Source organism: Bufo bufo, chromosome 3 (genome assembly GCF_905171765.1).
Source record: "Bufo bufo chromosome 3, aBufBuf1.1, whole genome shotgun sequence".
NCBI classification, from domain to species: domain Eukaryota; kingdom Metazoa; phylum Chordata; class Amphibia; order Anura; family Bufonidae; genus Bufo; species Bufo bufo.
The window spans coordinates 85,002,940-85,026,917 of record NC_053391.1 but is presented as its reverse complement, the minus strand read 5'-3'; the positions used below and the strand labels follow the sequence as shown (position 1 = coordinate 85,026,917).

The following is a 23,978-nucleotide window of genomic DNA, read 5'->3' as shown; positions in this document are numbered from 1 at the left end:
TTGCTGCATACCTCGGTTGTAACGAGTGGTTATTTCAGTCAACGTTGCTCTTCTATCAGCTTGAATCAGTCGGCCCATTCTCCTCTGACCTCTAGCATCCACAAGGCATTTTTGCCCACAGGACTGCCGCATACTGGATGTTTTTCCCTTTTCACACTATTCTTTGTAAACCCTAGAAATGGTTGTGCGTGAAAATCCCAGTAACTGAGCAGATTGTGAAATACTCAGACCGGCCCGTCTGGCACCAACAACCATGCCACGCTCAAAATTGCTTAAATCACCTTTCTTTCCCATTCTGACATTCAGTTTTGAGAACAGGAGATTGACTTGACCAGGACCACACCCCTAAATGCATTGAAGCAACTGCGATGTGATTAGTTGACTAGATAATTGCATTAATGAGAAATAGAACAGGTGTTCCTAATAATTCTTTAGGTGAGTGTATATACATAAAGTATCTGCCATCCACCTGGAACAAATCACAGAGAAAGTTAGGATGTTTACCCATCTGCTGTCTGAGAGGTTGACCTCTTTGCAGCTCCGTGACCTCTGCATTCCTGAGTCTCTCAGGACAAGCTGGAGGAGCAGCGTCAGCCCCCCCCTTTGGGACAAGCTGTGTAACACCACAAGTCACAGCTGGCTCACGGCTAGATGCTGGAACGATGGGATTACACACTGGAACAGACATCTGGTCATATGAATTGACATCATTAGACTGTAAGACAAATGACATATTAGACATTTCCCCCCTGGCCCTAATTTCAGGGTCAGAGGTACTGCAAGGAAATATAGAATTATGAATCACATCAGATTCTACCACAATCAACTTAATATCCTTACAGTGGCCTGGGTTCTGACCCGGCCCAATTTGCTTTATGATGTTGAGCTGGGACCTGGAGTTGCCCCTAAAAAAGGCTCAGGCTGTTTTCCTGGAGATACCTGGGACAACTTTCTCACAATGTCGCTCAGCTGGGCCACTTGTTCTGCCAGCTGATCAACCCTGTTTGGTCTGGGCACATTTTGGTTTTGCTGGGCACCCTGGTTATCGGCAGGTGACCTATTCCTGGGTGAATTTGAGGATTCCTGCCTATCTTCCCTCTGTTGTCTGGGTCTATTATCCCAGCGCCTGTAACCCTGATAATTCCTATAATTATAGGGCCCGTATCCCTGGGGGCCCCTATTGTAATAGGGACGGTAATTAGACCTCCCATTACCTGAATTATTCCCCTCTGATCCATTAGTATTTTGGGGTTTGGTTTGTTTGGGCGGTCCTACCTGTTGTTGCTGGGCTTGTTGAGCAGGTCCTGTAGACTGAGGGAACCTTCGTGGCTGGCTTTCAAATCCCAAGCTAGGGTTTACCTTAGCTTCAGCTACCTTTTGCTCTGAGGATTTTTTAAACCTTCTCTCATCTGTTGCATGGCACTCACTGATATTATACAGCGTGGTGGCAGCCGTCACCAACCAATCCAAGGGGGCATCAATATCCAGATCTCTGGCTAAGTTAAATTTGATCTGGGTTGGCATAGCGTCATAGAATAACTGTTTGAATTCTTCAGATTCCCATTTTGGGGATCTATATGCCAACCCATAGGCATTTTTGAGGACAGAGAGGAATTCACGGGGACTCTGATTGGGTCTACACGTAAGGCTATATATGTCCCGTTTTGCAGCAGTGGTGGTTCGGTACGGTCCGAATTCCAATTTAACCTCATGCAAAACACTTGGCCAATCTTGAATGCCTCTCTCCCCAAATGAGGTAAAGTAATGACGATACTTATCATCAAATGCCCATGGAAGGAATCTGATCCTGTCAGCATCAGAGTATAATTTTAAAGAATCCATAGTGGATTCATACAGTTCCAAGTGATTGGCTATCTGAGAAGAACCTTTCTTGGAAAATTTGGATACTGTAGTATTCAAAAACTTAATTATGCTGGAGGAGCTCTGATCCTTATCTGAATATTGGGAATTTTTATTCCTAGAAACCACCTCAGCATATGTTGGTCACCTGTGATCCTGTGGCAAGGAATAAGTCACATGCTTCCCCACACCACTGTCAAACTCACATGCACCTTCACAACTTTCATGAGACTTATACGGCACAGGTGATTTAACCCTAACATCTCTTCTCAGGGGAACATGTGGAGAGGAACTTCTAGGGGCTTCCATGTTATTGGCATCTAGTAAGGCGGTTTCAGTTTGGAATGCCCGACTCAATTGGGTGAATGCCTCCCGTGTAATCAGGGCTGGGACAAGGCCATTTGGTGCCCAGGGCGAAGATGGCAAACTGCGCCCCCCCCCCCCCCCCCCCCCCCCCCCCCCGTTTTTAAGAAAGAATCAATGTTGTTTCAAAACAAGAATATACTTAAAGCAATAGAACAAAGGACTGTGGGACTTTGAAAGTCACAGACACTATAAAGTTCCCCCCCATCATCATGTGCCAGTATAAAGTTCCCCCCCATCATCATGTGCCAGTATAAAGTCCCCCCCATCATCATGTGCCAGTTTTGTAATAAGCCCCCCCAATGTGCCAGTAACACTATTGTAAAAAAAAACAAAAAAAAAACACTTATACTTACCTAAGTGTCAGCGATGCGATGCAGCCTCTTCCTGTGTCCCACGCTGTAATGTAAGGCTCAGGCGGCACGATGACGTCATTGCGCCGGCCTCTGATAGGCTGCCGGCCTAGTGCCTGCAGCCAGGGGCGTACATAAAAATCACTGGGCCCCATAGCAGGAATCTAAATTGGGCCCCCATTCCCCTTTTATATCCCCTCCCTTTGTTCCATGAACTATTCTTGCTGCTGCGTTTTATAATTTATGCCATCAGGGCCGGAATGGGATTACAAAACAGCCCTGGCACACAAAAGAGGTATAATAGATGCAGATGTATATTATATACAGCAGTGTACAGTTATGTGAGGTACGCGGTATAATAGATGCAGTGTGTACAGGTATATAGTATATTCCCTAGTGTTCTGATATGTGAGGTACAGGGTATAATAGATGCAGTGTGTACAGGTATATAGTATATACAGCAGTGTACTGATATGTGAGGTACGGGGTATAATATATGCAGTGTATACAGTATATACAGTAGTGTAATATGTGAGGTACGAGGTATAATAGATGCAGTGTGTACAGGTATATAGTAAATACAGCAGTGTATTGACACCTCGTACCTCACATATCAGTACACTGCTGTATATACTATATATCTGTACACACTGCATCTATTATACCTCGTACCTCACATATATAGTATATACAGAAGTGTACTGATATCTGTACACACAGCATCTATTATACCTCATACCTCACATATCAGTGCACTGCGGTATATACTATATATCTGTACATATTGCATGTATAATACTGTGTAATATATGCAGTGTGTGTGCATGTATGTGTGTATATATATATATATATATATATATATACAGAGCAGTGTATTGATGTGACACATAGAAGGTATAATACTGTAGATGCAGTGTTTAGAGAAATATGTGGTCAGTTATGCATTATAGTCACTGTGAGGTACATGAGGTAGTGGTAACTGTCTGAAGTAGTATACATGAGTGAGCAATGAGTAAAAACAGGGCATGGAGGGGGGGGGGGGGGGAAATGATGAAAAGTGGAGGACCTCCTCTTACCTCTCCATTCCAGTCTGTATGGATCAATACAGAGCTGCTTGTGAACTTTTAATACTTGCTGTTAGGGGTTGAAGGACCTGTGATGATGTCATCACAGGTCCTGGCAGATGTACCTTTGAAACCTAGGAACTACACCATTTTTGGTGCAGTTCCTTTGCTAGATTCTGCAGGACCTGTGATGTTGAAGATGATGTCATCACAGGTCCTGGCAGATGCACTGTTCTAACCTGGGAACTACACTTTACACTGTGCAGTTCCCTTACAGGACCTGTGATGACATCATCAAAGGTCCTTTAGCTTTAGAAAGGTAAACAGGAGTAATTAGGGGGCGGGGCCTCTCCTCCACTTCGGTGCCTGCCTGCAGCCTATCAGAGGAAAGGGAAGGGACACGCCTCTCCCTCCCCTGCACCTCCGCTGGCACAGACAGTTTACAATGGAGATGAGCGCAATGGAAGCGCTCATCTCCCTGTGCCCGGCGGCGGCTGCTCACTTGGGGGGGGGTCATTTTAGTTGGGGGGGCACATGGGGGGGCACAGCATGATGTAGGGGGGGCCGTGGCCCCCTCTGGCCCCCCCCTGGCGACGCCACTGCTGCTGGCACTTCACCTGCGCCCCCCTCCTGTCCGCAAATGGTAGCGCCCAGGGCACCCGCTCCTTCGGCCCCTGCCTTGTACCGGCCCTGCGTGTAATCATGCCAACACTTTCAGGTTGCTGAGTATCTTGGATGGGGTCTGCTTTAAGAGCATGTGATGGCATGTCTGGTAGGGAGTAAGACATGGAGGGTCAGGATATCCCACAGCGTTAGATGGATCCCTTTCAGCATTGACTATATTATGGACTATATTATGGGCTGATCCATCTGTCTGTTTAATTTTGGAATACTGGAGATATAAATCCTCTAAATCACTTTTTGCCTTTTGGTATGCATCATGGCTATGACTAAGGTTGTACTCTAAGTCTTTGATCTTCGCTTCTGCGGATTGTAGTTCTGATTCTATCTTGGATACATATATTTTTGTACCCATTATAGACTCATACCTAACTTTTGTACTGACTGCCAACAATGCATACAAAACAGGTGGCAATGCACATAAGAGGTGTTGGTCCCTCTTGGTATTATCAGTTGCCAAATCCATATATGTCAGGTATCTATCAACCATGCCACCTAACTTCCATATATCTCCACGTTCTTCATAGGCTCTTGCCTGCAGCTCATTAGTCCATTCATCTATATTTTTATCTAACTTCAAACGGGAATAAACATATTTGATAACCTTAGAGATTATCTTTCCTGGGTCAGATGGACTATCTGCTAAAACCTGGCCATTACCTGGGTCGCTGCCTGTTACACTCATGATTTTGATCAATAATCAATAACAACAACAATTTGACTTGCCAATAAGGATTAAGGAATATTTTCACTAATTGCACAAATTGGTTATAGAAATATCTCAATCAATCTCGGTGGGACCTCCAAAATATGTCGGGTATTTATTTCATATAAGATATGAAATCATAAAAATTATGATTTCATATTTTTATGAAATATGAAAAATTAAAAATTAAAAATGTAATTGGCGGACATATAAACGCCAGTTCTTTTATTGATGAGATCTAAAGTTAATTTGTGCAGATAATGAAACAGGGTGCAATTAATTATATAAAATATAATTTATTACAAATAAATACATGCAGTAAAAATGACATACAAATGAATACAAGGATAATATCAAAATTGACCACAAGATGATGCTCCGCCGTTTACGCCGGGCTCACTTAATTTAGTACACCAAGTACAATATAATGTTATTAAAATTATTACCAATTAGTATACTGGTTATCAAAATATTATAATGTAACAACAACAATAAAACAATAGAAATGTATCTGTGGAAAATCCCTTATGCTCAATCAAAGAATATGGCAGTAAGAGACACCTTATAAATACGCCCGTTGGCCTAACTACGGATAATAATATCCGATCAGAGATTCCACTCTGATAGCAATATTACAGGAATTCTAATGATGTGCACGTTCATTAGAATTTCCCATAAAATTATTGTTTTAACACTATTGACCCACTAATAATGGGGTCTCAACTATATGCCAATTGGAGCGATTTATAATTACTGGAAATGAAATAGATTATACATTACCCCTGGCTTTGGGATAAAGAGCTTTTAGAATGGACCCAGCTTTCCAAGATTTAGATATGTCCCGTCCTGTAGTACGTTCCTGACGTATAAAGTGATGCTGATGAATGAATCTTTGTAAAGTGTTCCTTTGTGAAGTCCTTGTGAAGTTTTTCTTTTTGTGAGGTTTGTGAAGTGTCTGTGAAGTGTCCTGATCTCCCAAAACTGGATCAGATATCCCAATCCTTATCTATGCCCATCCCCTCTTGGATTAGGGATTACCAATTAGGAAAAGGTGGGTGTGACGTATGTTAAACATGGGGATGATGTCATTTAATTGACATTCCTCAAAAACTTCTGCCCATCTACCACTTGATGGCACTGTTGTATCATATAACAATTTTGAATATTTTAAGAATTAACACATATATAGATTGTTTTATTACCACTTAAACTTTGCCCTTTCACACCTTAAATCAATTAGGAGGGACTCTTTCTGACACTTTGCTCAGACTGACTGGCGGTATCAGAAGTTTCCCTAATCCCTGAATTTATGGGGCAGATAAGGGTTCTTCTGGTTTGTGTATCTTAACTGTCTCAGCGATTGAGTGATGATGTTTGAAATAACATCAGCTCCTCCAAAATAAACCCTATTTAAGAAAATTCAACTTAACATTCCTTATATCCACTAGAATATATCCTCTCAGTGAGATACAGATATATAAAGATACATTAATAATATTTGGTTATAATACATCAATATCACATAGTATATATGAATCATTAACAAGTTCAAACGCTAAATAAATGCACACAGGAATATATATATATATATCTATATGTGAATATATGAATAGATATCTGTTCCACACCAGATGTGTTTTATGGACGTCTCTTATCAGATCATGGTTTAGCCATGAAACACCCATTGTTCCTCAGACAGACAAGTTTAGAGAAACCAGTGTAGATAAATCCATGTCTCTAAACAATAATAAAAGTATAGTCTTCTCTATATATTCACTTTTAACACATTGAACTTGCTATGAACCCATCTTGGTTTTTTCCAGGTTCATGCTGATCACATGCTGTTAAAGGCAATGATCATCCATATTGAATATAGTATCATCAGATACATTGTACACTTATGAAAATGCACAACACCGCTGGACTACTGGGCAGCCAAACTGGATTTGTGGCCGCAACTGTCCGAGTTTGCCCTGATAAAGCTGTCTTGCCCGGCCAGTAGTGTGGCATCAGAGTGGATGTTTAGTGTGGCGGGGGCCATAGTTACCCTAAGAACTCGCCTGTCCTCCCAAAATGTGGATAGACTGACCTTTGTCAAGATGAATCAGGCGTGGATCAGCCAGGATTTTCACCCACCAATTTCTGATGCATCAGACTAGATCATCCATGGTGCCACACCAACACTTTAGAGCGGCTTCTTCTGGCTACCTGCCTCAGCTACTATTCTGATGCTGCCACCCGCCTGATGCCACACATCTGATGCCAAGTGCTCCTTTCACCCACCAGCTCCATCAGGTACTGGTATTGCCACCCATCTCCACACTATGTCACCTTGCCACTATGTGGCCTCCTGATGCTACCGCCACTTTCAGACACTGTCATTGGGGCACTCTGTGGTCTCCTGATGCTGCCGCCACCTCCACACTCTGTCATTGTGCCACTCTGTGTTCTCCTCATGCTGTCGCCACCTCCACACTCTGTCATTGTGCCACTCTGTGGCCTCCTCATGCTGCTGCCACCTCCACACTCTGTCATTGTGTCACTCTGTAGCCTCCTGATGCTGCGGCCACCTCCAGACTCTGTCAATGGGCCACTCTGTGGCCTCCTGATGCTGCCGCCACCTCCAGACTCTGTCATTGTACCACTCTATGGCCTCTTGATGCTGCTGCCACCTTCAGACTCTGTCATTGTGCCACTCTGTGGTCTCCTGATGCTGCCGCCACCTACACACTGTCATTGTGCCACTCTGTGGCCTCCTCCTGATGCTGCTGCCACCTCACCACTATGTCATAGGGCCACTCTGTTGACTTCTCATGCTGTTCCCACCTCACCACTATGTCATAGGGCCACTCTGTTGACTTCTCATGCTGTTCCCACCCTCCCCACTTCATGACTGGACCACTATTTAGCCTTTTTGGCTTGGCTGACATCATCATTTATTTAACCCGTCTTCTGATCTGTCAGAAGGAAGGAGAAATGAGATGCACAATGGATCCTCTCTGCGTATGCAGCTGTAAGGCCTGTGTGGTCCCATCAGAATTGGCTTATTATTTGGTAGCCAAAAGCAGGAGTGGGTACAAAACACAGAAGACATGCAAATATTTAGTTCACGTCTCATCTCTGTTTTAGATCCACTCCTGTTTTTTTTTTGGCATTAGCAATACTAACTGACCAAATGCTGACCGAGTGAAGGCGGATGCTCCACAGACAGGATCCGTTTTTTGGGGGTTATTGTTCTGATGGATCAGACGAAGGGCAAAATAATCAGTGATGTTGACACAAACTTACTGCTGACAACCTCTCCACTCTGTCGGGGGGCTCTACTTGTATAAGCGTTTAATAGAACAGGGTCTGTTGGCTGTATGACGGTGTAAAAGGAGTGCACTTCTTCTTGGCGCTAACATTGACCTGTAAGGCTGATTTCATAAGTGAGTTATTTGGTCAGTTTTGGCCCTGTGACTGCACAAATAGTGAAGTGTGCAGTAATTCTAAGAGCAACGCCTGTCATCTATCATACGGAGTCACAGTATTATTTCACTACCAAAGCAGACTTTCTATGCATGTTACTGCAAGGCACAGTGTTCTACACCACTATAAATGCTCTCTGCAGCCAGGAAATAGACGTTTTTTAAATTAATCAACCGCAAATTTATTTGGATCCAAAAAAAACCTGCAAACTGGCGAATCAAATTGTTGAAAAATTTGCTCATCTCTAGTAATAGTAAGACGTATTTAGGCTAATTGACAAACAACAAATTATAATAGGGATCAGGGGGCTTGATCCAAGGTTTTAGGACTGATCGCCTTTTCCTGGGGTCGAGAAGAAACCCCAGAGTTGTGTTACTACACGCCTCTACCCCGCTACTGCCCTTTAAGAGCTTTTATATTGTCATCTGATGTAATTTGTATTATGTCTCCACAAATGTGCATGTAAAACCATGTTAAATGTAATTTTTTTCCTTGTAATTTTACAGGTCTACCAGCAGGTGGCAGCATCATTGGTAGAGATAGTTTTAATGTTATGGCCGTTCAGAGTGGAACCATCCTGTTCTATTCTGCCCCCCTGCTGAGGAGAAGTGGAGGATTCCATCTTCCTGCAGCAAGGGAGAAAAAAAAACAGCTAGATCCAGTTTAATTTTAGTTTCCCCTACATAGGGAAGACAGCAAGGACCAAGTCTCGTTCTGAGACTTGATCAAATTCCCAGTCCTGCAGCTCAACTGGATGAAAAAAATCTGAAAGTTGCAGACAACCACCAGTTCCAGGAAGAAAGCATCCCCTGAGAATATATCTGTGAGTCAAGTCCAGAGACCTAGGAGAATCCATTCCTCCTCAGCTAGTCTGTCCCCACAAAGCAGAAGGTACAGTTCAAAGCAGAAGCATTTATTCCTGCCAATGATTGCCAAAACCGGCTATGACCAAAGACCAAAGCTGTATACTGTTTGGATTCAAGTTATCTTCAGTAAAGAAAAGTTTGAACTTCATCTAAAGGTCTGGACATCAAATTCTGCTGCAAAATTCCTCTATTACTCCTACTATCACTACACTCAATTTATTGCAAGTGAGCCAGGAGTCCAGTAGTACCCAGGTAGGAGACACCGTTGACACCATTATCACCACCTATAGAGACATTATAATCCATTACACCACTCTGGCATTCCTAACCTGGGACGTGCGTTACAACACCTTGGAAGGGCCCTGTGTTAGTACCCTGCGCACGCTGCAATTTGCGTCACGAACAAAACATAGACTATCATCTACACCTGACCCAGTCATTGCATAATTTGGCGTCAGCGTATATCCGTATCCTGGTCACTGCATAGGGATCTAGTAAAATATCATTAGAAATTTTAGTAATAATATTATAGTAGTAATAAGTCAGGATAATATATTATCAGGGATAGCAGTAGTATAATAAGGGGAATAATAGGAATAATTCTAATAGTATAGTCTTATAATAAATAATAATAGGATAGTCATTAGCGTTAGGAACCCACTTGAAGCAGGTCGCCATGACGTGGAAAGTGGGCTTATACATTCTGATAACAATGTATACTAAGAACCTCCTATTACAGTAATATAGTAATAATAAGAATATAAAGGGTAATTATATTAATGTAGTAATAATAGTGAAAAGACAATTTTTTTTAAATAAATGAGACGTTATCATTATAACTTTGTGTCGTCTCCATTATTTTATATTTATTATGATCATTCCTTTCCCTTCATTTTGCATATTGTCATCCTCACCTGTTTTCACAGGGTGATGTGCTGCTGACGATTCAACATGCCTCATGTATGGAGCAGCCACCTGATAGATAAGCTGTTTGCTGGTTTGTCAGGTGATGAGCCAATCATTAGGAAGGAATGTATTTAGCCATTGATTGGTCAGTCGTGGTGATGTGTGCGCCATGTGACACATCAGTCTAGAGGAGACGGTCAGCGATGGACCTCAGAATGGCTCATCAATATCAGATTGGAGGGGGTCCGATACCCCACTGATCAGCTGCTTTGGACAGCCACCAGATACATGGCAGTGGACAACGCTGGAAGCACAAGGCTCCATCCACCGTGTAGTGGCCTTGCCAGGTACTGCAGCTCAGCTCAAATACGGTGACACCAGAGACAAAAGAGTTAACAGAGCCTTCCATACACTGTACAGTGGGATGCAAAAGTTTGGGCAACCTTGTTAATTGTCATGATTTTCCTGTATAAATCGTTGGTTGTTACGATAAAAAATGTCAGTTAAATATATCATATAGGAGACACACACAGTGATATTTGAGAAGTGAAATGAAGTTTATTGGATTTACAGAAAGTGTGCTATAATTGTTTAAACAAAATTAGGCAGGTGCATAAATTTGGGCACCACAAAAAAGAAATGAAATCAATATTTAGTAGATCCTCCTTTTGCAGAAATTACAGCCTCTAAACGCTTCCTGTAGGTTCCAATGAGAGTCTGGATTCTGGTTGAAGGTATTTTGGACCATTCCTCTTTACAAAACATCTTTAGTTCATTCCGGTTTGATGGCTTCCGAGCATGGACAGCTCTCTCAGTCACACCACAGATTTTCAATTATATTCAGGTCTGGGGACTGAGATGGCCATTCCAGAACGTTGTACTTGTTCCTCTGCATCAATGCCTTAGTGGATTTTGAGCAGTGTTTAGGGTCGTTGTCTTGTTGAAAGATCCAGCCCCGGCGCAGCTTCAGCTTTGTCACTGATTCCTGGACATTGGTCTCCAGAATCTGCTGATACTGAGTGGAATCCATGCGTCGCTCAACTTTGACAAGATTCCCAGTCCCTGCACTGGCCACACAGCCCCACAGCATGATGGAACCACCACCATATTTTACTGTAGGTAGCAGGTGTTTTTCTTGGAATGCTGTGTTCTTTTTCCTCCATGCATAACGCCCCTTGTTATGGCCAAATAACTGAATTTTAGTTTCATCAGTCCACAGAACCTTATTCCAAAATGAAGCTGGCTTGTCCAAATGTGCTTTAGCCCACCTTAAGCGTCACTTTTTGTGCTGTGGGCGGAGAAAAGGCTTCCTCTGCATCACTCTCGCATACAGCATCTCCTTGTGAAAAGTGCGCCGAATGGTTGAACGATGCACAGTGACTCCATCTGCAGCAAGATGATGTTGTAGGTCTTTGGTGCTGGTCTGTGGGTTGACTCTGACTGTCCTCACCATTCGTCGCTACTGTCTATCCGAGATTTTTCTTGGTCTGCCACTTCGAGCCTTAACTTGAACTGAGCCTGTGGTCTTCCATTTTCTCAATATGTTCCTAACTGTGGAAACAGACAGCTGAAATCTCTGAGACAGCTTTCTGTATCCTTCCCCTAAACCATGATGGTGAACAATCTTTGTCTTCAGGTCATTTGAGAGTTGTTTTGAGACCCCCAAAATAAAAAAAGGAGGGAAACTTACAATTGACCCCCTTAAATACTCTTTCTCATAATTGGATTCACCTGTGTATGTAGGTCAGGGGTCACTGAGCTTACCAAGCCAATTTGAGTTCCAATAATTAGTTCTAAAGGTTTTGGAATCAATAAAATGACAACAGTGCCCAAATTTATGCACCTGCCTAATTTTGTTTAAACAATTATAGCACACTTTCTGTAAATCCAATAAACTTAATTTCACTTCTCAAATATCACTGTGTGTCTCCTATATGATATATTTAACTGACATTTTTTATCGTAACAACCAACGATTTATACAGGAAAATCATGACGATTAACAAGGTTGCCCAAACTTTCGCATCCCACTGTATAATTTGAGCAGCAGCAGGTGCCTGGAATAGTAGGAACCCACTGATGACCAGTCCTGAGGATAAGTGTGGGAGTCCAACTGCCAGGACCGTCCATGAGAACAGAGTCCACATACTCTGAATGAAAAGAGCGGCAGGTTGAGAATGTGCGCTGCCGCTCCATTCATCCCTATGTGACCGCGGGAGACAGCCATGTACATGTGTCCGGCTAGTTCCTCCAGTCCCATAGAGATTAATGTAGAGGTGGGGGTCCCAGCAGCCTGCAGCTCCATTCACTTTTGGGTCTCTGTGGGATTGGTGGGGGTCTGAGCATCCTGACGCTCTATTCATTTCAAGGTCTCTGTGGAATTAGTGGAGGTCTTAGCAGTCTGCCACTATATTAATTTCAAGGTCTCTGTTGCATTGGTGGGGGTCCTAGCAGCCTGCCGCTACATTTATTTTAAGGTCTCTGGGGGAATGGTGGGGGTCCCAGCAGCCTGACGCTTCATTCTGGGGGCGCCTTAGAAAACCAAGCTGGGGAGCCAGCCTCAGAGCAGTCTCTTCTGAGAACCGTAACTTTAACAAGCAGTTGGAGATCCTTGCTACCTGCTGGATCAGAGGTGGACACTTCTCTAAAAACCCACAAGCAAAGCAAACCAAACCATCTGTCCACATAGGACAGAAAAAAAACACAGGGCATGGGGGCTAGATACCCCTATATAGGCCCAGGGGTCTCAAATTAGTAATTAATTTAAGTTAAAAATTCTATCAGTCCAACTAGTAGACAGGGGCAGAAATACCCTATTATTGTCCGCCGGTTAGGACATAAGGGAATCATACAATACAATATACTGTACATAAAAGGAATATAATTACACAGAAAAGACACAAGAAATTCATAATTTTTTAATATCATTTAAGCCTAAATGCACCTGTTTTCATAATCCACAAAGCTCCTAGATGGAGTGACCTGGTGTGACCATCCCTTCCATTGTATTAAGAAAACACCCTTTGTATGCCGGCAGACCTGAAACCAGAGACATCTCTCCCATGTGCTTCTCTCACGTGTTGGAGAAATCTAGGGGAACCTTTTCCTCTTTTCACCGAATAGAGATGATACCTTATATGTTGCCATTCTGGGGCCATAACTTTTTTATTTTTCCATTCACATAGCCGTATGAGGGCTTTGATTTTTGCTGGACAAGTTGCATTTTGTAATTCCACCATTTAATATTGCTTACGATGTAGTGAGGAGCTGGAAAAAAAATTCCAAATGGGGAAAAAATAAAAAAAACAACAACACAATTTCACAAGAGTTTGATGCGTTTTGTTCTTATACAGTTCCATATACGATAAAACTCACAAGTTCAATTCATTCTGCAGGTGTGTATGATCACGACAATATTCTGAAAAAAATAAAAACTTTTAGAAAAAGTTTTTTCATATTCTGACCCCTATAACTTTTTGTAGTTGTGTGTATGGAGTTCCGTTAGGGCAGGGCGATCTGTAATTTTCATTGATACAATTTTGGGGTGTGTACGTCTTTTTGATCACTTTCTATTTCATTTTTGGGGGGAGGAGCGACCAAATAACGGGGAATTGGCCATTTTGACCATTTTCTTTTTTCATATCGTCACTTTCCGTATAAGATAATTATTTTCATATTGTAATCATACGATTTTTTTTGCACAGGATGTGTATTTTTTTTATTTTAAAGGTTTTTTTAATTTTATTTTGAGGATTTGAATTTATATATATATTTAATTTTTCTTAAAAAAACACTCTTTTAAACTTTTTTGGTTTGCTTCTTCCATAGATTTAGCATTAGAGTCTATGGGGATTATACTGTGTTCCTATGGAGCCCTGCCACAGAGAGCTCCTAATCACTTCAGCTATGGGACTACAGTATATTTAAAGGAGAACACAAACTTTTTTATTTTCCTTCAGATTTCTGTATAGCAATGTATCTCTATCCTGGTTCCTTGTTCTGTAAAATGCTTGTCTTTTATAACAGATTCATTATAACCCCTCTGCCTCAATCTTTCCATCAGTTATGTGGATTGCTCAAGAAAACCACCATATTAGTTGTTAATCCTGCGCAATCCCAGAAACTGGCCATATGGCGTGGCTCTTTTTACTTCATTGGGTGTCCATGTCACACTTGCAGAGACCCTGAGGTACCAGCAGAGGTGTGGCTACCAGGGAAACAAGGGAAGAGGCTGTTTTTGGACCCCGAACTCAGGAAGGTGCCCCGGGGAGGGACAAATGGATTTATTTTCAGTGGCCAGGGAACAGTATAGTGTTCCTAGTCCTAGCACTGGTGTTACTCACCGCTCCCTTGTCTTTTTCTCCGGATGCTTGCGCTGCACTAAGTCCTGGCAGAGCACAGCTTCAGGACATGACGTAGTGTGTGTAGAAGCACACTGTGACCTGATGCTGTGTGGTCAGGTCACTGTGTAGTGTGTGCCTAAACGCAGTGCAGCCCCTTGGAGGAGAAGAGGGATGATTTTTTTTTTTTATTGCTCCTGTCTGAGATCTGCAATAAAGGCACGGAGGAGTGGGGCTCCGTTCAAAAATTTGCTGTGGGGCCCAGTAAGTACTAGTTATGCCACTGGGTACCATCAGTACAATATAAAATCCCCAAAATTGGCTCCATTTTGCAAACAAATCTTTTGAGGATTTCACCTAGGGAGTTTAGTGATTGGCTTGATTTTTTTAAGATTAGACCACAATAATCAAAAATGAGTACAACAATACCCCCTACTATATGTGTTCATTAACTGCTGTATGGGCACACTGCAGGGTTCAGAAGGGAAGGAGTGCCATGTGCACTTGAGGATTAGTTTATTGATTTCTACAGGTTCTGAGGTAAAGAAATAAAGAAACCCCAAGAAGCGACCTCATTTTAGAATGGTGCCTAACAGCATTAAATCTACGCCAGCTCACATGCTGTTGTAGATTTAGATAATTTTCTACACCAAAAAGTGGCGTAGAAAATGATGAATGAGATGTGCCTACCGGCCCCTCCCCTTCCCACCGCACCCACAATTGTAGACCTGGCGTGAGCGGGGAGAAGTCGCAGATAGTGACGGCGCAACGGTTAGTCTAATTTAGGCGTATTTCAGTATAATAAATGACAACCCTTGGTCTTGTGTGACAGCTCATTTATTGCCAGACGAAAGGACATTTCCATTGGAACCATTTTTGAGCACATAAGATTTTTTGATCGCTCAATATGTTTTTTGCAAGGCGAGGTGACCAAAAAATGGCTGTTCTGGCATAGTTTTTATTTATTTCAGCTGACGGGATAGATCAGGTGATATTTTTATGGACCCGGACAAGGCAATACCTATTATGTGTGTTTATTTCTATTTTCACACGTGTAAATGGTTTGATTAGGGGAAAGGGGCACTTTTCTCACATACAGGAAAGCACTGAGATAACAGCGTCCTGTCCCTTTAAATTTCATCTTCGAGATGTCACTGCTCAGCAGCCAATGGGATCGCTGGATTTGAACTTGAAAGGAAACCAACGGTCATTGGTCCTCAGACCGTTACAGGACGACGAGAGGTGAAGATGGACGCCGGTGAGATCTCACACCCCTCATCTGACATAAGTGACGCTTATCTCATCTCTCATGATGCTTTACTGTTATCCTAAATCCTACCTGTCCCAGACACCACTAGGGCGAGCTAGCTGTATATGGAATTATACATATGGGTGTAGTGAGCTCCCCCTGGTGGCTGCTGCAGGATTTTATGGCTCTGTGAGGGGAGCGCTCTGCTGGGTCTGTCTTTGGGGGTACTCTGCTGGCAATGTACTTTATTCAGGGCAGTGTGCTGGCATTATATACTGTATGGGGGCACTCTGATGTTATTGGTAATAAGGGGTATTATTTAGCCATGTTGATACACTTCAGCTGCTATTTTGGGGGTGCTGACTGTAATTAGGGGCAGATTACATAATTATATATCTGTACAGGACACCAGTACAACCCAGTCTGCATTATGGGGGAGATTTATCAGAACTGGTGCAAAGGAAAACTGCCTCGGTTGCCCATAGCAACCAATCAGATTCCACCTTTCATTTTTCATAGCTGCTCTGGAAAATGAAAGGAACGATCAGATTGGTTGCTATAGGCAACTGAGCCAGTTTACCTTTACACCATGAATCTCCCCTCTGTGTCTATGTGCAGTATTATGTATATGGGCCCTTCTACTATAAGGGACACTACAAATACCCACTAAAGGCCACACCCCTTATGTCTGTATCAGTATATGTATACTCCATGATCATATGTAATTTTCATCCTCCTCCATGTAAAGTGAATGTCCGCCTTTTATCATCAGATCATTTTTAGATACTGATTCATTGCTTTATATATATTTATAGTGATCAGAGCTAAGTTTTACTGATGCAAAGCTCCAGAACCTCTGCTCTGACTTGAGCTAGAGTTGAATATAACATTACAGCTGACTAAGGCCACCACTAGAGGGAGCTTACTGATCACTGTCTGTATATAAAACTAATTATACAATCTGCAGTATGCTCCTCACCTCCCCCTAGTGGAGGCTGCTGGCAGCTAGAGTTTATTAGCTTAACCTATGGTTTTGGAGCTCTGTATAAAGAAAGCTGATCACTGACTGCTATAAGGATATATGAAGAAATGAAAGAGGTTCTCCAGGACTTCCATAGTGTAACCCCTAGGACAGGTCATCAGTGTGTGATCACAGGGTCCTACACCTGGAAGGACATTCACTGTCTTTATCAGAACTGTGGCTAAGTCTCTTTTATGGGTTAACAGATCGCGCTATGACTTCTGAAATTTTGGATAAGCACAGAATGGCAGCGGGCAGGACTTCTTTCGAGGTAAGTGGCTTCATTGTAAACTGACCCCTTGTCCTATCACCCATGAGGATTGGTAAGTGGTCAATGACTGTATTCTCTTCTCTTGAGGACATCTACTGCCACCAAGCCAGCATTTATGAACTTGGACTCTCCTCAAGTGAGTATTTTTAGTAATAAGACTAGACAATGAAAACTGGATATGAACTCTAGGTTTAGACTGATCTGAAGTAAACTCATGATCTGGTTGTGTTCTCTCTGCAGCTTATCCCCGTACCATTGAGGAGAGAAACCTACAAAACCTCATCTACTGCATTAGATTCCTCCCGTCTCCAATCTTCAAGATGGAGGTGAGTGATCCTACTACCTGTCATATTGTCCTTATAACAGATTCCTCCATGTTCTGTCTATAGATATAAAGGTTTTATAGGAAAGTCTCATAGACTTGTGACTTAATGTGTTCTTAGCGCCTCATGCCGACCAACCGTGAAGCTCAGAGAAAATATCTGCCTTTTCCTCTGGAGGAAGAAGATCCGGAGCCGGAATTGATGATGGCAAGCCACCTGTGCGAAGATCTGAAGGTGAAGATGCAGGATGAGAGTACTGAGAAGAAGGAGGAAAAAGAAGAGAGGATGGTCAAACAGAATGTGGATATGAAGAGCAAGAACCTGAGAAGAGTTCAACATCAGGCTGGAAGAAGACAGAAGATCCGCCAGCCAACCACCTTCCAGTATGTGAACACCAACCTGAGAGGAAAGAAGAACATCCTCTGGACCATCCTCTTCAAACCATTCTGCCGGTGAAGGATGGTAAGAAGCTGTAAGACCACCAGCAGCAACCAAATTAAAAAAAAAAAATGTTATTAAATATTAATACTTAGGCAATAGCAATAGGCTAAAGGGTATTTATATAGTCAATAAATCTATAACAATAGTAAAAATAAAAAAACTATAATTATTAGAAAACATAGAAATAACATTAGGGGTTTGATCCAGGGTTCTAGGACTGATCACCTTTTCAGAGGGTCGAGAAGGAATTTTTCCCCTGTGACATGAATTAGCCGAATGTGTCCAGGGTTTTTGCCTTCTTCTGGATCAAAAGCTTTAGGGATAGGGATCTAGTCTATAGTAATAGTAAGAAGTATTTAGGCTAATTAACTAAAACAATAAATTATAATAGGAATCAGGGGGCTTGATCCAGAGTTCTAGGACTGATCGCCTTTTCCAGGGGTCGAGAAGGAATTTTTCCCCTGTGACACTAATTGGCTGAATGTGTCCAGGGGTTTTCGCCTTCTTCTGGATCAAACGCTTTAGGGATAGGGATCTAGTCTATTGTAATAGCAATAAGTATTTAGTCTAATTAACTAAAACATAAAATTATAATAGGGATCAGGGGGCTTGATCCAGGGTTCCAGGACTGATCGCCTTTTCCCGGGGTCGAGAAGGAATTTTTTCCACTGTGACACTAATTGGTCGGATGTGTCCAGGGGTTTTCGCCTTCTTCTGGATCAAAAGCTTTAGGGATAGGGACTTAGTCTATAGTAATAGTAAGAAGTATTTCGTTTCATTAACTAAAACAATAAATTATAATAGGGATCAGGTGGCTTGATCCAGGGTTTTAGGACTGATCGCCTTTTCCTGGGGTCGAGAAGGAATTTTTTCCCCTGTGAAACTAATTGGCTGAATGTGTCCAGGGGTTTTCGCCTTCTTCTGGATCAAACGCTTTATGAATAGGGATCTACTCTATAGTAATACTAAGAAGTATTTAGGCTAAGTAACTAAAACATTAAATTATAATAGGGATCAGGGGGCTTGATCCAGGGTTCCAGGACTGTTCGCCTTTTCCCGGGGTCGAGAAGGAATTTTTCCCCTGGGACACCAATTGGCTGAATGTGTCCAGGGGTTTTCGCCTTCTTCTGAATCAAAAGCTTTAGGGATAGTGATCTAGTATATAGTAATACTAAGAAGTATTTAAGCTAAATGACTAAAACAATAAATTATAATAGGGATCAGGGGGCTTGATCCAGGGTTCTAGGACTGATCGCCTTTTCCTGGGGTCGAGAAGGAATTTTTCCTCTGTGACACAAATTGGCCGAATGTGTCCAGGGGTTTTCGCCTTCTTCTGGATCAAAAGCTTCAGGGATAGGGATCTAGTCTATAGTAATAATTTGCCGTATTTAGGCTAATTAGCTAAAACAATAAATTATAATGGGGATCAAGGGGCTTGAACCAGGGTTCTAGGACTGATTGCCTTTTCCCAGGGTCGAGAAGGAATTTTCCCCCGGTGACATTAATTGGCCGGATGTGTCCAGGGGTTTTTGCCTTCTTCTGGATCAAACGCTTTAGGGATAGTGATCTAGTATATAGTAATAGTAAGAAGTATTTAAGCTAAATAACTAAAACAATAAATTATAATAGGGATCAGGGGGCTTGATCCAGGGTTCTAGGACTGATCGCCTTTTCCTGGGGTCGAGAAGGAATTTTTCCTCTGTGACACAAATTGGCCGAATGTGTCCAGGGGTTTTCGCCTTCTTCTGGACCAAAAGCTTTAGGTATAGGGATCTAGTAAAATATCATTAGAAATGTTAGTAATAATATTATAGTAATAATAACTCAGGATAATATATTATCAGGGATAGCAGTAGTATAATAAGGGGAATAATAGGAATAATTCTAATAGTATAGTCTTATAATAAATAATAATAGGATAGTCATTAGTGTTAGTGTAGGAACCCACTTGAAGGAGGTCGCCGTGACGTGGCAAGTGGGCTTATACATTCTGATAACAATGTATACTAAGAACCTCCTATCCATGGTTATGGCAGCAGTAGATAGCGGTACTTCATGTTGATGTGCGCTACACAAGATTTTGGTGATCTGTTCACTAATGGTGCGGTGCTATATCTGTGTGGTGGCCCTGAGCCAAAGGGCTTAGCCTGGCAGCAGGGGTTCTGTTGGACTGCTGGTTCCTCCCCTCGCAGAGGTACAGTAATATAGTAATAATAAGAATATAAAGGGTAATTATATTAATGTAGTAATAATAATAAGATTTTTTTTTTGAAATAAATTAGACGTTATCATTATTACTTTGTGTCGTCTCCATTATTTTATATTTATTATGATCATTCCTTTCCCTTCATCTTGCATATTGTCATCCGCACCTGTTTTCACAGGGTGATGTGCTGCTAACGATTCAACATGCCTCATGTATGGAGCAGTCACCTGATAGATAAGCTGTTTGCTGGTTTGTCAGGTGATGAGCCAATCATTGGGAAGGAATGTATTTGGCCATTGATTGGTCAGTCGTGGTGATGTGTGCGCCATGTGACACATCAGTCTAGAGGAGACGGTCAGCGATGGACCTCAGAATGGGTCATCAATATTTGGACAGCCACCAGATACATGGCAGTGGACAACGCTGGAAGCACAAGGCTCCATCCACCGTGTAGTGGCCTTGCCAGGTACTGCAGCTCAGCTCAAATACGGTGACACCAGAAGCAAAAGAGTTTACAGAGCCTTCCATACACTGTATAATTTGAGCAGCAGCAGGTGCCTGGAATAGTAGGAACCCACTGATGACCAGTCCTGAGGATAAGTGTGGGAGTCCAACTGCCAGGATCGACCAGGAGAACAGAGTCCACATACTCTGAGTGAAAAGAGCGGCAGGTTGAGAATGTGCGCTGCCGCTCCATTCATCCGTATGTGACCGCGGGAGACAGCCATGTACATGTGTCCGGCTAGTTCCTCCAGTCCCATAGAGATTAATGTAGAGGTGGCGGTCCCAGCAGCCTGCAGCTCCATTCATTTTTGGGTCTCTGTGGGATTGGTGGGGGTCTGAGCAGCCTGACGCTCTATTCATTTCAAGGTCTCTGTGGAATTAGTGGAGGTCCTAGCAGTCTGCCACTACATTAATTTCAAGGTCTCTGTTGGATTGGTGGGGGTCCTAGCAGCCTGCCACTACATTAATTTCAAGGTCTCTGTGGGATTTGTGGGGGTCCCAGCAGCCTGACGCTTCATTCTGGGGGGCGCCTTAGAAAACCAAGCTGGGGAGCCAGCCTCAGAGCAGTCTCTTCTGAGAACCGTAACTTTAACAAGCAGTTGGAGATCCTTGCTACCTGCTGGATCAGAGGTGGACACTTCTCTAAAAATCCACAAGCAAAGCAAACCAAACCATCTGTCCAAGTCCACATAGGACAGAAAAAAAAACACAGGGCATGGGGGCTAGATACCCTTATATAGGCCCAGGGGTCTCAAATTAGTAATTAATTTAAGTTAAAAATTCCATCAGTCCAACTAGTTGACAGGGGCAGAAATACCCTATTATTGTCCGCCGGTTAGGACATAAGGGAATCATACAATATACATAAAAGGAATATAATTACACAAAAAACACACAAGAAATTCATAATTTTTTAATATCATTTGTGCTCGGATCGGCTCATGCTGAGAGTATACCCTACCTAAGCCTACAGTGGCGTGCACACAATCCATGGGGCCCCTGTGCGAAACTGATCCATGGCCCCCCCCCGCCGCCGCCCCCCCCCCCCCCCCCCAGTGGCGGATCCACAGCCTGGTCTCGGAAGGGGCACTTCCCCGGGCAATAGGAGATTATGGGGCCCCTGTGTCCCCGCCCAGTCGCCCACCCTCAAGCCACACCCACGAACAGCCCTACCTATATATCGCGCCCATACCTCTTACATCCAGTGACGTCTCCTTTGATGTACAATAGATGTTCTCTTTCTTCATCTTCTCCATTCAGACCGGACCATTTCAGCCATCTCTAATCTCTGCAGAGTTTGACAGACAGACATCTTAGTTTCGCACCCCCAGTCAGCCCCCATCAGACCTCAGATCAGCCCAAAGACCCCCATCAGACACCCAGTCAGCCCCCAGATCAGCCCAAAGATGCCCAGTCAGCCCCATCAGACCTTAGATCAGCCCAAAGACCCCCATCCGACCCCCAGTCAGCCCCCATCAGACCTCAGATCAGCCCAAAGACCCCCAGTCAGCCCCCATCAGACCTCAGATCAGCCCAAAGACCCCCAGTCAGCCCCCATCAGACCTCAGATCAGCCCAAAGACCCCCAGTCAGCCCCCATCAGACCTCAGATCAGCCCAAAGAACCCCATCAGACCCCCTGTCAACCCCCTACAGACCACAGATCAGCCCAAAGACCCCCAGTCAGCCCCATCAGACCTCAGATCATCCCAGACCCCTATCAGACCCCCAGTCAGCCCCCATCAGACCTCAGATCAGCCCAAAGACCCCCATCAGACCCCCAGTCAACCCCTATCAGACCTCAGATCCGCCCAAAGACCCCCACTCAGCCCCCCATGCCCATCAGACCTCAGATCAGCCTAAAGACCCCCCAACTCAGCCACCAGATCATCAGCCCAAAGACCCCCCCCAAATCAGCCACGAGATCAATCATTAGCCAAAAGACCCCTCAGATCAGCATCAGCCCAGGCCCAAAAAGACCCCAATCCCATCAATAAATTCAGCCCCACCCCTCCCCAACCGGGCTGGCCATCGCAGGCCAGGGCCTTCACTACTCGGCCAGCTCAAACCCCCTGCCCTTCCCCGGTCATCTGCCAGGGCCAGGGGGGCCCCCTCACTACTCCAGTCAGTGCGGCTTTTTCCTTACTTACCGGCTGCTGCGGCGCGCTGCACTAGGGGAAGTGAACTGTGCTGGGTCCTCGCTCTCCGTCTCTCTCCCGTCCGGGTCCCGTCTGCTGCGTGAGTTCAGGCAGGCGCGCGAGACCTGCCGCAGGAGTTCACAGGTCTCGCAGGATTGACGCCGACGCCGTGCTCTCTCCTGCCCGGGCCCGGCGCTGACGGCTGACCACAAGACAGATTAGCGCAGGGGCCAGGGGTCCGCAGGCGGCCGGGCCCCCTGGGGTGCCGGGCCCGGTCGCAACTGCGACCCCTATATGTACGCCACTGTAAGCCTATACTCCCCCGCCTACTAGAAGCAGCAGAGTTATGCCAGAACTGCTTATTGAAGGGTAGCCTAAAGGGGGCTGCCCCAATGATGAGACTGTGCTGTTCCTTTCATATTGAATTTCTGCACTGTATTATTTCTTGTTTTACCTATGTTTTTTAAGTCTATTGTTCTCTGCTGCCATCTGCTGGCCGGAATTCGTATGCTGCACGCCTTTGTTCTTGTTAAATAAAGTTTTTCCTCTGGGCGTGGTTTTAGCAGCCTTGGGCCTCGTCACTTCCTGTAGCCTTTTTCAGTGCTGCATTCTTTGTGACTGGAGACACACACCTTGGCTTGTGAAGGCCTCAGCAGTTGCCTCAGCAGTTAGCCTCAGAAAAGACATCCACATCACAGCATCTACTGCATTCCTGTATTGCATCACTGTATGTCACTGCTCTGGATCAAATAAACCCACGTTTGATTACATCCTCATGTCTACGTCTGGATCCATCTAACCTGAGCATCTGCCGGTCCGGTCTGCTCCACTGCTTGGATACGAAGGTAGGACAGTCACAAAGTCATTATCAGTTACACCTTAATTCGCCTTCATGTGGGGACAGAACAGTCAAAAACTGCCTTAAAGCCTTATACCCCAGTCAATACCCGTCTGAATGTCCAATGCCCGGCTGCAGGTTCCCTCAGAGCCCAGCGCCACACTCAGGAACCTCCCCTGCAACAGGCCCACTCCCAGCAAATCTGCCCGGCAACAGTGCACGTCCCATAAGCCTAAGGGGAAGCACGGCGTGTCCGCAGTAGATATACCCTCGCCTGGAAGTCCTCCACTACTCGCCAAGCCACTTTCTACATCCTATGTTAACCCTTGCTCGCATGATATAAGAACTGTTCACGCACGCGGGGCCTCCCTTAAACCAAAAC

General features: G+C 43.9%; 1 protein-coding gene across 1 annotated transcript in view; it reads right to left on the bottom strand.

Annotated features, from left to right (window-relative positions):
- Positions 1–17,962, bottom strand: part of ARL6 (ADP ribosylation factor like GTPase 6) — a 270,741-nt gene extending 252,779 nt beyond the window's left edge. The window contains exon 1 of the mRNA XM_040423274.1: positions 17,871–17,962. Within this exon, the coding sequence (XP_040279208.1) occupies positions 17,871–17,902 (32 nt within the window). The 5' untranslated portion in view covers positions 17,903–17,962. The remainder of the gene's footprint in view (positions 1–17,870) is intronic.
- Positions 17,963–23,978: the final 6,016 nt, after the last annotated feature.